The following is a 13,829-nucleotide window of genomic DNA, read 5'->3' as shown; positions in this document are numbered from 1 at the left end:
TAGGTGGTATTGAATCATAGATTTAGTTGATGAAGGATGGAGATTGAAAAATTACAAAGGATTAGAAACTTTATAAAACATCTATCTTTTAGACCTAGAAAACCCTAGAAGTGTTGTAAAGAAGCTTTTAGCCAAGTTTGTAGAAGATGATGAGATGGTATTGAATCTTAGATTTAGTTGATAGAGGATATTGAATTAAAAATAGAAAGTTTCTTATTTTAGAAACTCTAAAACATCCATCTTTTTGAAATAAGAGACCCTGGAGATGGTGTCAAAGAGCTTTTAGCCAAGTTTTGGGATGATGATGAGATGGTTTTAAATCTTAGATTTAGTTGATGGAAGATGGAGATTGAAAAAGTAGAAAGTTTCTTGTTTTAGAATCTTTATTAATATCCATCTTTTAGACATAGGAAATCCTAGAGATGGTGTTAAGGAGCTTTCAATCAAGTTTTGAGATGAGGATGTGATGGTATTGGATCTTGGATTTTGTTGATAAAGGATGGAGATTGAAAAAATAGAAAGTTTTTAAAACATCCATCGTTTAGACATAGCTGACCCTAGAGATGGTGTATGAGCTTTTTGCCAACTTTTGGATTGATGATGAGATGGTATTGAATCTTAAATTTAGCTGATGAAGGATGGAGATTGAAAAAATAGAAAGTTTCTTATTTTAGAAACTTTATAAAACATCCATCTTTGAGACATTGGAAACTCGAGAGATGGTGTTAAGGAGCTTTTAGCAAAGTTTTGATATGAGAATGAGAGGGTACTGAATCTTAGATTTAGTTGCTGAATGATGGAGATTGAAAGAAAAAAAAGTTTCCCATTTTAGAAACTTTATAAAACATCAAACTTTTATACTTTGTAAACCATAGAGATGGTGTCAAAGAGCTTTTAGAAACATTTTGAGATGAGGATTAGATGGTATGGAATCTTAGATTTTTTTTTTTGATGGGTAAGTTGGGGATAGGCGGACCCCTACCAGATATATTAATAAGAGAAAAGGTATGCAATAAGATCAAGACAACCCCTCACAGAGACGAGGGGGAGAACAAGCTCTAACAAACTAGAACAGAAAACAAACCAACGAGACAACCCCAAACAAGTCGGAAGGGGGGCAACCTAAACACAAAAAAGCTCAAGAGAGCCAAATCCCACAAAGAAAAACAACAAAAGAAAAACACAACCAGGGGATTCAAACAGCCCTTAGAACCACCCGAAGCCAGCAAAAAACCACCACTACCTTTTTCCGAGGTTGAGGAAGTGGAGGCCGCTGGATGTGGGAGAAAGGAAAGATAGAGGGGCTTTGTTCCTCTTTTTTTGGACAAGGTGCCAAACCTCATCTTCCGCAGCAGAGGGGGATGAGACTGATTTCAATTTCTCCATTTGAATTGCAATACGCCGGGTGGTGCTGTCGATAGATGGATCAGGTTCCTTGGCTGCAAGGGCGGCATATCTATTTGGATTGTTGATGGCAATTTGATGGAGAACCTCCCTTCCCTTGGGAATATTCTTTATAAGAGAAGAATCAAATGGATGGGGATAGGGAAGTGTGGCATCACTGTGCTTTTGAATTTCCCTCCATTCTTTACGGATCGGAGCTTGAGGCTGCCTTGTGATAAGATCACAGTTTTCTGAGATGTGACTAAAGTCCCTACAATTTGTGCAAGCTCGCGGTTTCCATTCATAAGTGATCGGTTGGTTGATCTCTCCCTTGGAGGTCTTCAACTTGACGGAGTCAGGAAGGGATTGATCAACATTTACTTGAACGCAAAAGCGAGCATACTTGAGTTTGGTGGCATCCGCAGTGTGGGAGTCCATGTACAAAGGTTTCCCCAACATACTAGCAATTCTACTGAGACAATGGTGACTCCAAAACTTGAGGTGAAGACCGGGAAGACGGATCCAAACTGGAACGTCAGTAAGCTTCTTCTTCTCAAGAGGGGAATCAGGGTCCCAACGATGAAGAATAAGGGGTCTACCTCCAACAGAATGTGAATCACCTTCGAGGACCCTCAAACAATCCTCCGGGTCATAAAATTTAAAAAGGAAGAAGCCATTATCTAAGGATAATATCTGAAGGTCACCATGGAGTTTCCATTTATGCATAAGGCTATCTCTCAGAGAAATGATGTAGGGCCTTCTTCCTAGAAAATAACCAACTAGACTGTTTTCCCATCTAGTTTCAGATTTTTGGATTTCCTCATCCTGGAACAGGAGCTCCATGTGCTCTTTTTCATCTTCTTTTGGGGAGATATGATCAAGCTTGGTTTGGGTTGGCTCAGATTGAGGGGTGAGGAGTTTTTTCCAAGGGTTAAGAGGAGCCAAAAGAGAAGAATCCTTGCTACCTCCTGAACGGCCCAAACTAGACTGAATCTGATTTTCTTGGGGGATCGAGGAACAGGGAGCTGAGGGAAGAAAAGGAACATGAACACGAACCGGGCGAGCTTCAATGGACCCATCCGAGGGATGAGAATTTCCTGGGCAATCTATGGAAGCAGGGAAGGAGAGGGTTGCCTTATTCAAAGCAAAGTTTGAGGGAAATTTGGGGGTAGTTGGTATCTGCTCTAGTGCTGGTTTCAGACTTTCCAGAAGCATTTCCAGCATTTTCCACTTTATCTCCAAAAAAGCCTGGGCGGGAACTGATGGGAAGGTTTACCACTGAATCATTCACTCTGGCTGCTGCAGCAAGCACCCCAGAATTCCACAAAGGAGGCTCACGAGGGGAAGATTCAAAAGCAGAACGGTGGACATTCAAAGCTTTTGAAGCTAAACAAGGGCTGACCTTTATGCATCCATGGGGATTTGCAGCATTACACTCTAGGAGCTGAGGTGAAGAGGGAAAAGCTGCATGAATTTCTTCATTATCTACTGTTTTTTCTCCAAGAGGCTTTGAGAGGGAGCCAAGGGTGGGAAATTGATTTGAGATATTAATTTTAAATGAAGAATCAGCAGGGGAATTGGGTTCCCAAGGAGTAGACAGATCATGGGATTCCAGGATTTTGACTAGAGAAGAGCTGCAGCAGACTCCTCCAATTAATGTGTCAGACTTGGGAAGGACAGAACTAGTGCTGGGTACAGCTGCTATGGGACCAAGGGGAGCTGAAGCTGTACCGGAACTGGACAAAGTAATTGCAGGGGTATCTTCTCCATTAATGGGAGGGCGAGCTGTCAAAGGATTCAAACTAGGACTAGCTAGAGGAGGGGCTTTAGCTGCATTGATAAGGATGAATCTTAGATTTAGTTGATGAAGGATGGAGATTGAAGAAATAGAAAGTTTATTATTTTCGAAACTTTATAAAACATCCATCTTTTAGACATGGGAAATCCTCGAGATAGTGTTAATAAGCTTTTTGCCAAATTTTGAGATCAGGACGAGATGGTATTGAATCTTAGATTTAGTTGATAAAGTAAGAAGATTGAAAAAATAGAAAGTTTCTTATTTTAGAAACTTTTCAAAACATCAATTTTTAGCCATAGGAGACCCTAGAGATGGTGTCAAGGAGCTTTTAGCCATGTTTTGAGGTGCGGATGAGATGGTATTGAAACTTAGATTTAGTTGATGAAGGACCACCTTTTATGGTATTGAAACCCTAGAGATGATGTCAACCAACTTCTAGCCCCGTTTTCGGTTGAGAATCAGAGGGTATTGAATCTTAGATTTAGCTGATGAAGGATGGAGATTGAAAAATAGAAAGCCTCTTATTTTAGAAACTTTATAAAACATCCATATTTTCGACATAATAAACCCTGGAGATGGTGTCAAGGAGTTTTTTGCCAAGTTTTAAGATTAGGATGAGAGGGTATTAAATCTTAGATTTAGTTGCTGAAGGATAGAGATTGAAGAAATAAAAAGTTTCTTATTTTAGAAACTTTATAAATATCAATCTTTTACTTTTTGTAAACCCTAGATATGGTGTCGAAGTGCTTTTAGCTAAGTTTTGAGATGATGATTACGTGGTATTGAATCATAGATTTAGTTGATGAAGGATGGAGATTGAAAAATTACAAAGTTTCTTATTTTAGAAACTTTATAAAGCATCCTGCTTTTAGACATAGAAAACCCTAGATGTGGTGTAAAGAAGCTTTTAGCCAAGTTTGTAGAAGAGGATGAGATGGTATTGAATCTTAGATTTAGTTGATAGAGGATATTGAATTAAAAAATAGAAAGTTTCTTATTTTAGAAACTCTAAAACATCCATCTTTTAGACATAATAAACCCTGGAGATGGTGTGAAAGAGCTTTTAGCCAAGTTTTGGGATGATGATGAGATGGTTTTAAATCGTAGTTTTAGTTGATGGAAGATGGAGATTGAAAAAGTTGAAAGTTTCTTGTTTTAGAAACTTTATAAAATATCCATCTTTTAGACATAGGAAATCCTAGAGATGGTGTTAAGGAGCTTTCAGTCAAGTTTTGAGATGAGGATGTGATGGTATTGGATCTTGGATTTTGTTGATAAAGGATGGAGATTGAAAAAATAGAAAGTTTATATAACATCCATCGTTTAGACATAGCTGACCGTAGAGATGGTGTTAATGAGCTTTTAGCCAAATTTTGGATTGATTAGGAGATGGTATTGAATCTTAGATTTAGCTGATGAAGGATGGAGATTGAAAAAATAGAAAGTTTCTTATTTTAGAAACTTTATAAAACATCCATCTTTGAGACATTGGAAACTCGAGAGATAGTGTCAAAGAGGTTTTAGCAAAGTTTTGAGATGAGAATTAGAGGGTACTGAATCTTAGATTTAGTTGCTGAATGATAGAGATTGAAAGAACAAAAAGTTACCTATTTTAGAAACTTTATAAAACATCAATTATTTATACTTAGTAAAACCCTAGATATGGTGTCAAAGAGCTTTTAGCAACATTTTGAGATGAGGATTAGATGGTATTGAATTTTAGATTTAGTTGATGAAGGATGGAGATTGAAGAAATAGAGAGTTTATTATTTTAGAAACTTTAGAAAACATCCATCTTTTAGACGTAGGAAATCCTCGAGATAGTGTTAATAAGCTTTTTCCCAAGTTTTGAGATCAGGACGAGATAATATTGAATCTTAGATTTTTTTTTTGATGCCATAGGGTATCCCCACCCTACTTCGTGGGGCGGGACTAGTCCCTAGGGATGCACGCAGGCACCCGGTAGACCACGCGCATCGGTTGAACAAGGGGGGATTCGAACGCTCGTCACTGGGGACAATACCCATGACTTTACGCCAAAGAGCCACACCCTCCCGAGTTTTGAATCTTAGATTTAGTTGATAAAGTAAGAAGATTGAAAAAATAGAAAGTTTCTTATTTTAGAAACTTTTCAAATCATCAATTTTTAGCCATCGGAGACCGTAGAGATGAGGTCAAGGAGCTTTTAGCCATGTTTTGAGGCGACGATGAGATGGTATTGAAACTTAGATTTAGTTGATGAAGGACCACCTGTATTGAAACCCTAGAGATGATGTCAACCAACTTCTAGCCACGTTTTGGGTTGAGAATCAGAGGGTATTGAATCTTAGATTTAGCTGATTAAGGATGGAGATTGAAAAAATAGAAAGCTTCTTATTTTAGAAACTTTTTAAAACATCCATCTTTTGGACAAAAGAAACCCTAGAGATGGTGTCAAGGAGTTTTTTGCCAAGTTTAAAGATTAGGATGAGAGGGCATTGAATCTTAGATTTAGTTGCTGAAGGATAGAGATTGAAGAAATAAAAAGTTTCTTATTTTAGAAACTTTATAAATATCAATCTTTTCCTTTTTGTAAACCCTAGATATGGTGTCGAAGTGCTTTTAGCTAAGTTTTGAGATGAGGATTAGGTGGTATTGAATCATATATTTAGTTGATGAAGGATGGAGATTGAAAAATTACAAAGTTTCTTATTTTAGAAACTTTATAAAACATCCATCTTTTAGACATAGAAAACCCTAGATGTGGTGTAAAGAAGCTTTTAGCCAAGTTTGTAGAAGAGGATGAGATGGTATTGAATCTTAAATTTAGTTGATAGAGGATATTGAATTAAAAAATAGAAAGTTTCTTATTTTAGAAACTCTAAAACATCCATCTTTTAGACATAACGGAGTTGGTGTCAAAGAGCTTTTAGCCAAGTTTTGGGATGATGATGAGATGGTTTTAAATCTTAGATTTAGTTGATCGAAGATGGAGATTTAAAAAGTAGAAAGTTTCTTGTTTTAGAAACTTTATAAAATATTCATCTTTTAGACATAGAAAATCCTAGAGATGGTCTTAAGGAGCTTTCTGTCAAGTTTTGAGATAAGGATGTGATGGTATTGGATCTTGGATTTTGTTGATAAAGGATGGAGTTTGAAAAAATAGAAAGTTTATATAACATCCATTGTTTAGACATAGCTGACCCTAGAGATGGTGTCAATGAGCTTTTAGCCAAGTTTTGGATTGATGATGAGATGGTATTGAATCTTAGATTTAGCTAATGAAGGATGGAGATTGAAAAAATAGAAAGTTTCTTATTTTAGAAACTTTATAAAACATTCATCTTTGAGACATTGGAAACTCGAGAGATGGTGTGAAGGAGCTTTTAGTAAAGTTTTGAGATGAGAATGAGAGGGTACTGAATCTTAGATTTAGTTGCTGAATGATGGAGATTGAAAGAAACAAAAGGTTCCTATTTTAGAAACTTTATAAAACCTCAAACTTTTATACTTAGTAAACCCTAGAGATAGTGTCAAAGAGCTTTTAGCAACATTTTGAGATGAGGATTAGATGGTATTGAATCTTAGATTTTAGTTGATGAAGTATGGAGATTGAAGAAATGGAAAGTTTATTATTTTATAAACTTTATAAAACATCCATCTTTTAGACGTGGGAAATCCTTGAGATAGTGTTAATAAGCATTTTGCCAAGTTTTGAGATCAGGACGAGATGGTATTGAATCTTAGATTTTGTTGATAAAGCAAGAAGATTGAAAAAATAGAAAGTTTCTTATTTTAGAAACTTTTCAAAACATTAACTTTTAGCCATAGGAGACCGTAGAGATGGGGTTAAGGAGCTTTTAGCCATGTTTTGAGGTGAGGATGAGATGGTATTGAAACTTAGATTTAGTTTAAGAAGGACTTTTATGGTATTGAAACCTTAGAGATGATGTCAACCAACTTCTAGCCACGTTTTGGGTTGAGAATCCGAGGGTATTGAATCTTAGATTTAGCTGATGAAGGATGGAGATTGAAAAATAGAAAGCTTGTTATTTTAGAAACTTTATAAAACATCCATCTTTTGGACATAAGAAACCCTAGAGATGGTGTCAAGGAGTTTTTTGCTAAGTTTTAAGATTAGGATGAGAGGGTATTGAATCTTAGATTTAGTTGTTGAAGGATAGAGATTGAAGAAATAAAAAGTTTTTATTTTAGAAACTTTATAACTATCAATCTTTTACTTTTTGTAAACCCTAGATATGGTGTCGAAGTGCTTTTAGCTAAGTTTTGAGATGAAGATTAGGTGGTATTGAATCATAGATTTAGTTGATGAAGAATGGAGATTGAAAAATTACAATGTTTCTTATTTTAGAAACTTTGTAAAACATCAATCTGTTAGAGATAGAAAACCCTAGATGTGGTGTAAAGAAGCTTTTAGCCAAGTTTGTAGAAGAGGATGAGATGGTATTGAATCTTAGATTTAGTTGATAGAGGATATTGAATTAAAAAATAGAAAGTTTCTTATTTTATAAACTCTAAAACATCCATCTTTTAGACATAAGAGACCCTGGAGATGGTGTCAAAGAGCTTTTAGCCAAATTTATGATCTCATCCTCTTATTTTAGAAACTTTATAAAACATCCATCTTTTAGACATAGAAAACCCTAGATGTGGTGTAAAGAAGCTTTTAGACAAGTTTGAAGAAGAGGATGATATGGTATTGAATCTTAGATTTAGTTGATAGAGGATATTGAATTAAAAAATAGAAAGTTTCTTATTTTAGAAACTCTAAAACATCCATCTTTTAGACATAAGAGACCTTGGAGATGGTGTTAAAGAGCTTTTAGCCAAGTTTTGGGATGATGATGAGATGGTTTTAAATCTAAGATTTAGTTGATGGAAGATGGAGATTGAAAAAGTAGAAAGTTTCTTGTTTTAGAAACTTTATAAAATATCCATCTTTTAGACATAGGAAATCCTAGAGATGGTGTTAAGGAGCTTTCAGTCAAGTTTTGAGATGAGGATGTGATGGTATTGGATCTTAGATTTTGTTGATAAAGGATGGAGATTGAAAAAATAGATAGTTTATATAACATCTATCGTTTAGACATAGCTGATCCTAGAGATGGTGTCAATGAGGTTTTAGCCAAATTTTGGATTGATCATGAGATGGTATTGAATCTTAGATTTAGCTGATGAAGGATGGGGATTGAAAAAATAGAAATTTTCTTATTTTAGAAACTTTATAAAATATCCATCTTTTAGACATTGGAAACTCGAGAGATGGTGTCAAGGGGCTTTTAGCAAAGTTTTGAGATGAGAATGAAAGGGTACTAAATCTTAGATTTAGTTGCTGAATGATGGAGATTGAAAGAAAAAAAAGTTTCCTATTTTAGAAACTTTATAAAACAACAAAATTTTCTACTTAGTAAACCCTAGAGATGGTGTCGAAGAACTTTTAGCAACATTTTGAGATGAGGATTAGTTGGTATTGAATCTTAGATTTAGTTGATGAAGGATGGAGATTGAAGAAATAGAAAGTTTATTATTTTAGAAACTTTATAAAATATCCATCTCTTAGACGTGGGAAATCCTCGAGATAGTGTTAATAAGATGTTTGCCAAGTTTCGAGATCAGGACGAGATGGTATTGAATCTTAGATTTAGTTGATAAAGAAGATTGAAAAAATAGAAAAACATCAATTTTTAGCCATAGGAGACCGTAGAGATGGTGTCAAGTTGCTTTTAGCCATGTTTTGAGGTGAGGAAGAGATGGTATTTAAACTTAGATTTAGTTGATGAAGGACCACCTTTTATGTTATTGAAACCCTAGAGATGATGTCAACCAACTTCTAGCCACGTTTTGGGTTGAGAATCAGAAGGTATTGAATCTTAGATTTAGCTGATGAAGGATGGAGATTGAAAAAATTGAAAGCTTCTTATTTTAGAAACTTTATAAAACATCAATCTTTTGTACATAAGAAACCCTGGAGATGGTGTCAAGGAGTTTTTTCCCAAGTTTTAAGATTAGGATGAGAGGGTATTAAATCTTAGATTTAGTTACTAAAGGATAGAGATTGAAGAAATAAAAAGTTTCTTATTTTAGAAACTTTATAAATATTAATCTTTTACTTTATGTAAACCTTAGATATGGTGTTGAAGTGCTTTTAGCTAAGTTTCGAGACGAGGATTAGATGGTATTGAATCATAGATTTAGTTGATGAAGGATGGAATTGAAAAATTACTAAGTTTCTTATTTTAGAAACTTTATAAAACATCCATCTTTAAGTCGTAGAAAACCCTAGATGTGGTGTAGAGAAGCTTTTAGACAAGTTTGAAGAAGAGGATGAGATGGTATTGAATCTTAGATTTAGTTGATAGAGGATATTGAATTAAAAAATAGAAAGTTTCTTATTTTAGAAACTCTAAAACATCCATCTTCTAGACAATAGAGACCCTGGAGATGGTGTCAAAGAGCTTTTAGCCAAGTTTTGGGATGATGATGAGATGGTTTTAAATCTTTGATTTAGTTGATGGAAGATGGAGATTGAAAAAGTAGAAAGTTTCTTGTTTTAGAAACTTTATAAAATATCCATCTTTTAGACATAGGAAATCCTAGAGATGGTGTTAAGGAGCTTTTAGTCAAGTTTTGAGATGAGGATGTGATGGTACTGGATCGTGAATTTTGTTGATAAAGGATGGAGATTGAAAAAATAGAAAGTTTATATAACATCCATCGTTTAGACATAGCTGACCCTAGAGATGGTGTCAATGTGCTTTTAGCCAAGTTTTGGATTGATGATGAGATGGTATTGAATCTTAGATTTAGCTGATGAAGGATGGAGATTGAAAAAATAAAAATTTTCTTATTTTAGAAACTTTATAAAATATCAATCTTTTAGACATTGGGAACTCGAGAGATGGTGTCAAGGGGCTTTTAGCAAAGTTTTGAGATGAGAATGAGAGGGTACTGAATCTTAGATTTAGTTGCTGAATGATGGAGATTAAAAGAAAAAAAGTTTCCTATTTTAGAAACTTTATAAAACATCAAACTTTTATACCTAGTAAATCCTAGAGATGGTGTCAAAGAGCTTTTAGCAACATTTTGAGATGAGGATTAGTTGGTATTGAATCTTAGATTTAGTTTGTGAAGGATTGAGATTGAAGGAATAGAAAGTTTATTATTTTAGAATCTTTATAAAACATCCATCTTTTAGACGTGGGAAATCCTCGAGATAGTGTCAATAAGCTTTTTGCCAAGTTTTGAGATTAGGCCCACCAACATCACCACAACCTGTCCTGATGGTAGTTATGGGAGCATGGAATGTTAGGGGCCTATGCTCTGAAACTAAAAGGGGGGAAATAAAGAGATTTATTCAAGAGAACAACCTCTCCCTTATTTGCCTAACGGAAACCAAAGCAAAGAAAGATGGTCTGCAGCAGATCACTTCCGCAATATGTGAAAATTGGGAGTCCCAAACAAATTATGATTTTTGTGTCAAAGGCAGAATCTGGGTCCTTTGGGACCCAAAGGTGGTACAATTCCAAGTCCTCTATAAGACTTCCCAAATAATACATGGGGAATGTCACGCCATTCTAGCTGGCCAATCAATAACGATTTCTGCTATCTACGCCTCAAATGATGCTATTGAACGCAGGCACCTCTGGTCTTCTTTAGTGGGGATTTCTTCTGCGATTCAGCAGCCTTGGATTGCTTTGGGGGATTTTAATACCACTAGATTCGCTGATGAAAGATGGGGAGGAGCTGATCCTAATCTCTCACACATGAATGATTTTAATGATTGTATTGAGGACTGCTCCCTTTTAGACTTGAGATCAGTTGGTCAAATCCTTTCTTGGAATAACAGATCTTGTACTGGTAACCTTAAACTTCGTAGACTTGACAGAGCTTTAGTAAATGAGGAATGGCTGCAAGTATTTCCCACCTCTTATGTTCAATACAAGAATCCTGGCTTGTCCGACACTCCCCTATCATTGTCCTCACTTCTCCTGTGCATAATACAGGCGGGAAACCTTTCAAATTTCACAATATGTGGCTATCTGACACTTCCCTCTATGAGGTTGTTGAAAGAGCTTGGAACTCAAAGATCCGTGGGAACCCTATTTTCATAATTTTCAAGAAACTCCAAGGGACCAAGAGAGCTATAAAAGATTGGAATCGAAATAGTTTCTGGAGGGTGGACATCCTAGCACCTCAAATCAGGAAAACCTTGGATGAGATCCAAACAAAGGTCGCGGTAGATCCGAGGAACAGTTGCCTCAGAGATGAGGAAAAAGCCATTCGGGAGAAGTTCATCCGGATAGCCAAGCAGGAGGAGAGCTTGTTTCATCAAAAATCCCGCGTCAACTGGTTAAATCTTGGTGACTCAAATACCGAGTTTTTTCACTCTGCCATGTCCATGCGAAGAAATCAGAATCAGATTCAGGCGATTGAAGACCAGAACGGAGAGCTCTGTACTAAACCCCAAGGAATTGCTGACATTCTGGTAAATCATTTTTCTTGCCTGCTTAACCACAATATCTCTATGATTGGAGATCTTCCTGAACCACAGTACAAGCTGTCCTCTGATGAGGCCCATGATCTCGTTAAGCCTTTCGGGGCTGAGGAGATAAAAGAGGTGGTGTTCAACTGTGATGGGAATCGAGCCCCCGGACCTGATGGTTTTAATGGGGCTTTCTTTAAGCAATTCTGGTATTTAATTGGGGGAGAGGTTACTAAAGCTATCCAGTATTTCTTTCGATCTGGCAATCTTCTTCCGGCTTTCAATACCACGTTTATAGCTCTGATCCCCAAATGTAGTGGAGCCTCCTCCCCAAACCAATTCAGGCCCATCTCCTTGTGCAACTTCTTCTATAAAATCATAACCAAGCTTATGGCCTATAGACTTAGTAAAATTATGAACCAGATTGTCAGCCCTCACCAGTCTGCCTTCATCAAGGATCGGTTAATCCAAGATAATGTTCTCCTCACTCATGATCTATGTCACAACTTCCACAAGCTCTCCAACACTAAAGCCCTGTGTATCAAGCTTGACCTGAAAAAAGCTTATGATTATGTTATCCATGGAGCTCTCCTTGGTTTCATGAGCAAGATTGGGTTCCCTCCTATGTGATGCACCTGGATTTCTAAGTGAATTGCCTCAGCATCCTTCTCCGTTCTTCTCAATGGATCCCCGAAGGGATTCTTTCAGTCTACAAATGGGCTAAGACAAGGGGACCCCCTGTCCCCGCTGCTATTCTGCCTCGTAATGGAAATCTTCTCCTGCATGCTGAATACGGCTCATGTCATGGGTAAAATTAAAACGCCTTTTTCCAAAGGAAATCTCCATATTAACCATGTCATGTATGCTGATGATGTGATGATTTTTATCACCCCAGACATCGAATCTATTGCAGGTATAAAAGATTGTCTCCATTCCTTCCAACTCATTTCAGGTCTTGCTGTCAATATTCAGAAAAGTGAAGTGTTCCTATCTGGAATTCCTGACCACCTAAAGGCTCAGATCTGCACCTCCCTCTGCATTAATGCTGGAACGCTCCCAATTAAATACCTGGGGCTCCCCCTGATCACTAAGAGGCTGTCCAGCCAGGATTGTCAACCTCTGCTTACCAAAATTCGGCGTAGATTGGGCATGTGGAATAACAAAAAGCTTTCCAGGGCTGGGAGAATGGAACTGATCAAATCTGTCCTCAACTCCTTCCAGATATATTGGTCTGCCACCTACAACATTCCCATGGAAATTTTGCTCGAGATTGAGAAAATATTTCGGAGCTTCCTTTGAGGGGGAACTGACCATCAGAAAAAGTACCATCCAATTGCTTGGGAATCGGTATGTAGACCTAAAACAGAAGGTGGTGTGGGCATTCGCAGAGTAGTTGACATCAACAAAGCCTCCCAGATGAAACTCCTCTGGCACATTGTTGATAACAGGAGATCCCTGTGGGTTCGATGGTTTAAAGTCAAATATTTAAAGAAAAGTAACTTCTGGAATAGACCAATGCCGTCCAATCCGCCCTGGGGGGGTGAGAAGTATATTTAACTGCAGAGACTTGGCAAAGCCTCATCTGTGCTACTGTGTGGGAAAAGGCAGAGACATAGACTTCTGGACCGAACCTTGGCATCCGGATGGGCTCGTCAAAACTCTAACATCTGAAGGAGAGCTTTTCTGCATAACAAAGAAGATATCTATCGAAAGAATGAAACATGATGGAAGTTGGGATCACATAACTCAGCAGCCTCATTTGCCCCAACTCAATAAGATTATGAGAACAGGGCTCTACTCCATCAACGATGCTGACAGAATCATATGGAAGGACAACCCAAATGGGAAGTTTTCCCTCAGATCAGCTTGGAATCAAAGTAGAATTAGATGCGCTGAGGTTCCTTGGTTCAAGACGGTCTGGAATAAAGGTCACATCCCTAGGCACAGCTTCATTACATGGCAAGCAATGCTAAACAGGCTAAGTACGCGGGATAGGCTATTCTTCCTAGGCTCAAACAGAGATATAAAGTGTCTCCTCTGTAAAGCTGAGCCTGAATCTGTGAATCATCTTTTTTTCCACTGCTCCTACTCGGCCTGGATTTGGAGGTCCATTCTTTGGAGATGTGGGTACAAGAGAAAACCGCTTCAGACCCTCCTACAGGAAGA

At 37.1% G+C, this 13,829-nt stretch overlaps 1 protein-coding gene across 1 annotated transcript; it reads left to right on the top strand.

Annotated features, from left to right (window-relative positions):
- Positions 1-10,461: 10,461 nt before the first annotated feature.
- On the top strand, positions 10,462-12,293 carry LOC143861423 (uncharacterized). Its single transcript, XM_077372351.1, has 2 exons — positions 10,462-11,038; positions 11,185-12,293. The coding sequence occupies exons 1-2, from the start codon at positions 10,462-10,464 to the stop codon at positions 12,291-12,293; spliced, it is 1,686 nt and encodes a 561-aa protein (XP_077228466.1).
- Positions 12,294-13,829: the final 1,536 nt, after the last annotated feature.

This window comes from Tasmannia lanceolata, unplaced genomic scaffold (genome assembly GCF_043159265.1).
Source record: "Tasmannia lanceolata isolate RefF3 unplaced genomic scaffold, GAP_Taslan_0.1 ptg000037l, whole genome shotgun sequence".
Classification (NCBI taxonomy): Eukaryota; Viridiplantae; Streptophyta; class Magnoliopsida; order Canellales; family Winteraceae; genus Tasmannia; species Tasmannia lanceolata.
Note: the sequence above shows the minus strand (reverse complement) of the source record. Positions and strands in the feature narration are given on the sequence as shown.

Coding starts and splice junctions, on each gene's coding strand:
- LOC143861423 (XM_077372351.1), top strand. CDS start 10,462: ATGGTAGTTATGGGAGCATGGAATGTTAGGGGCCTATGCTCTGAAACT. Junction 11,039..11,184: donor GAATAACAGATCTTGTACTG/GTAACCTTAAAC, acceptor TGCATAATACAG/GCGGGAAACCTTTCAAATTT.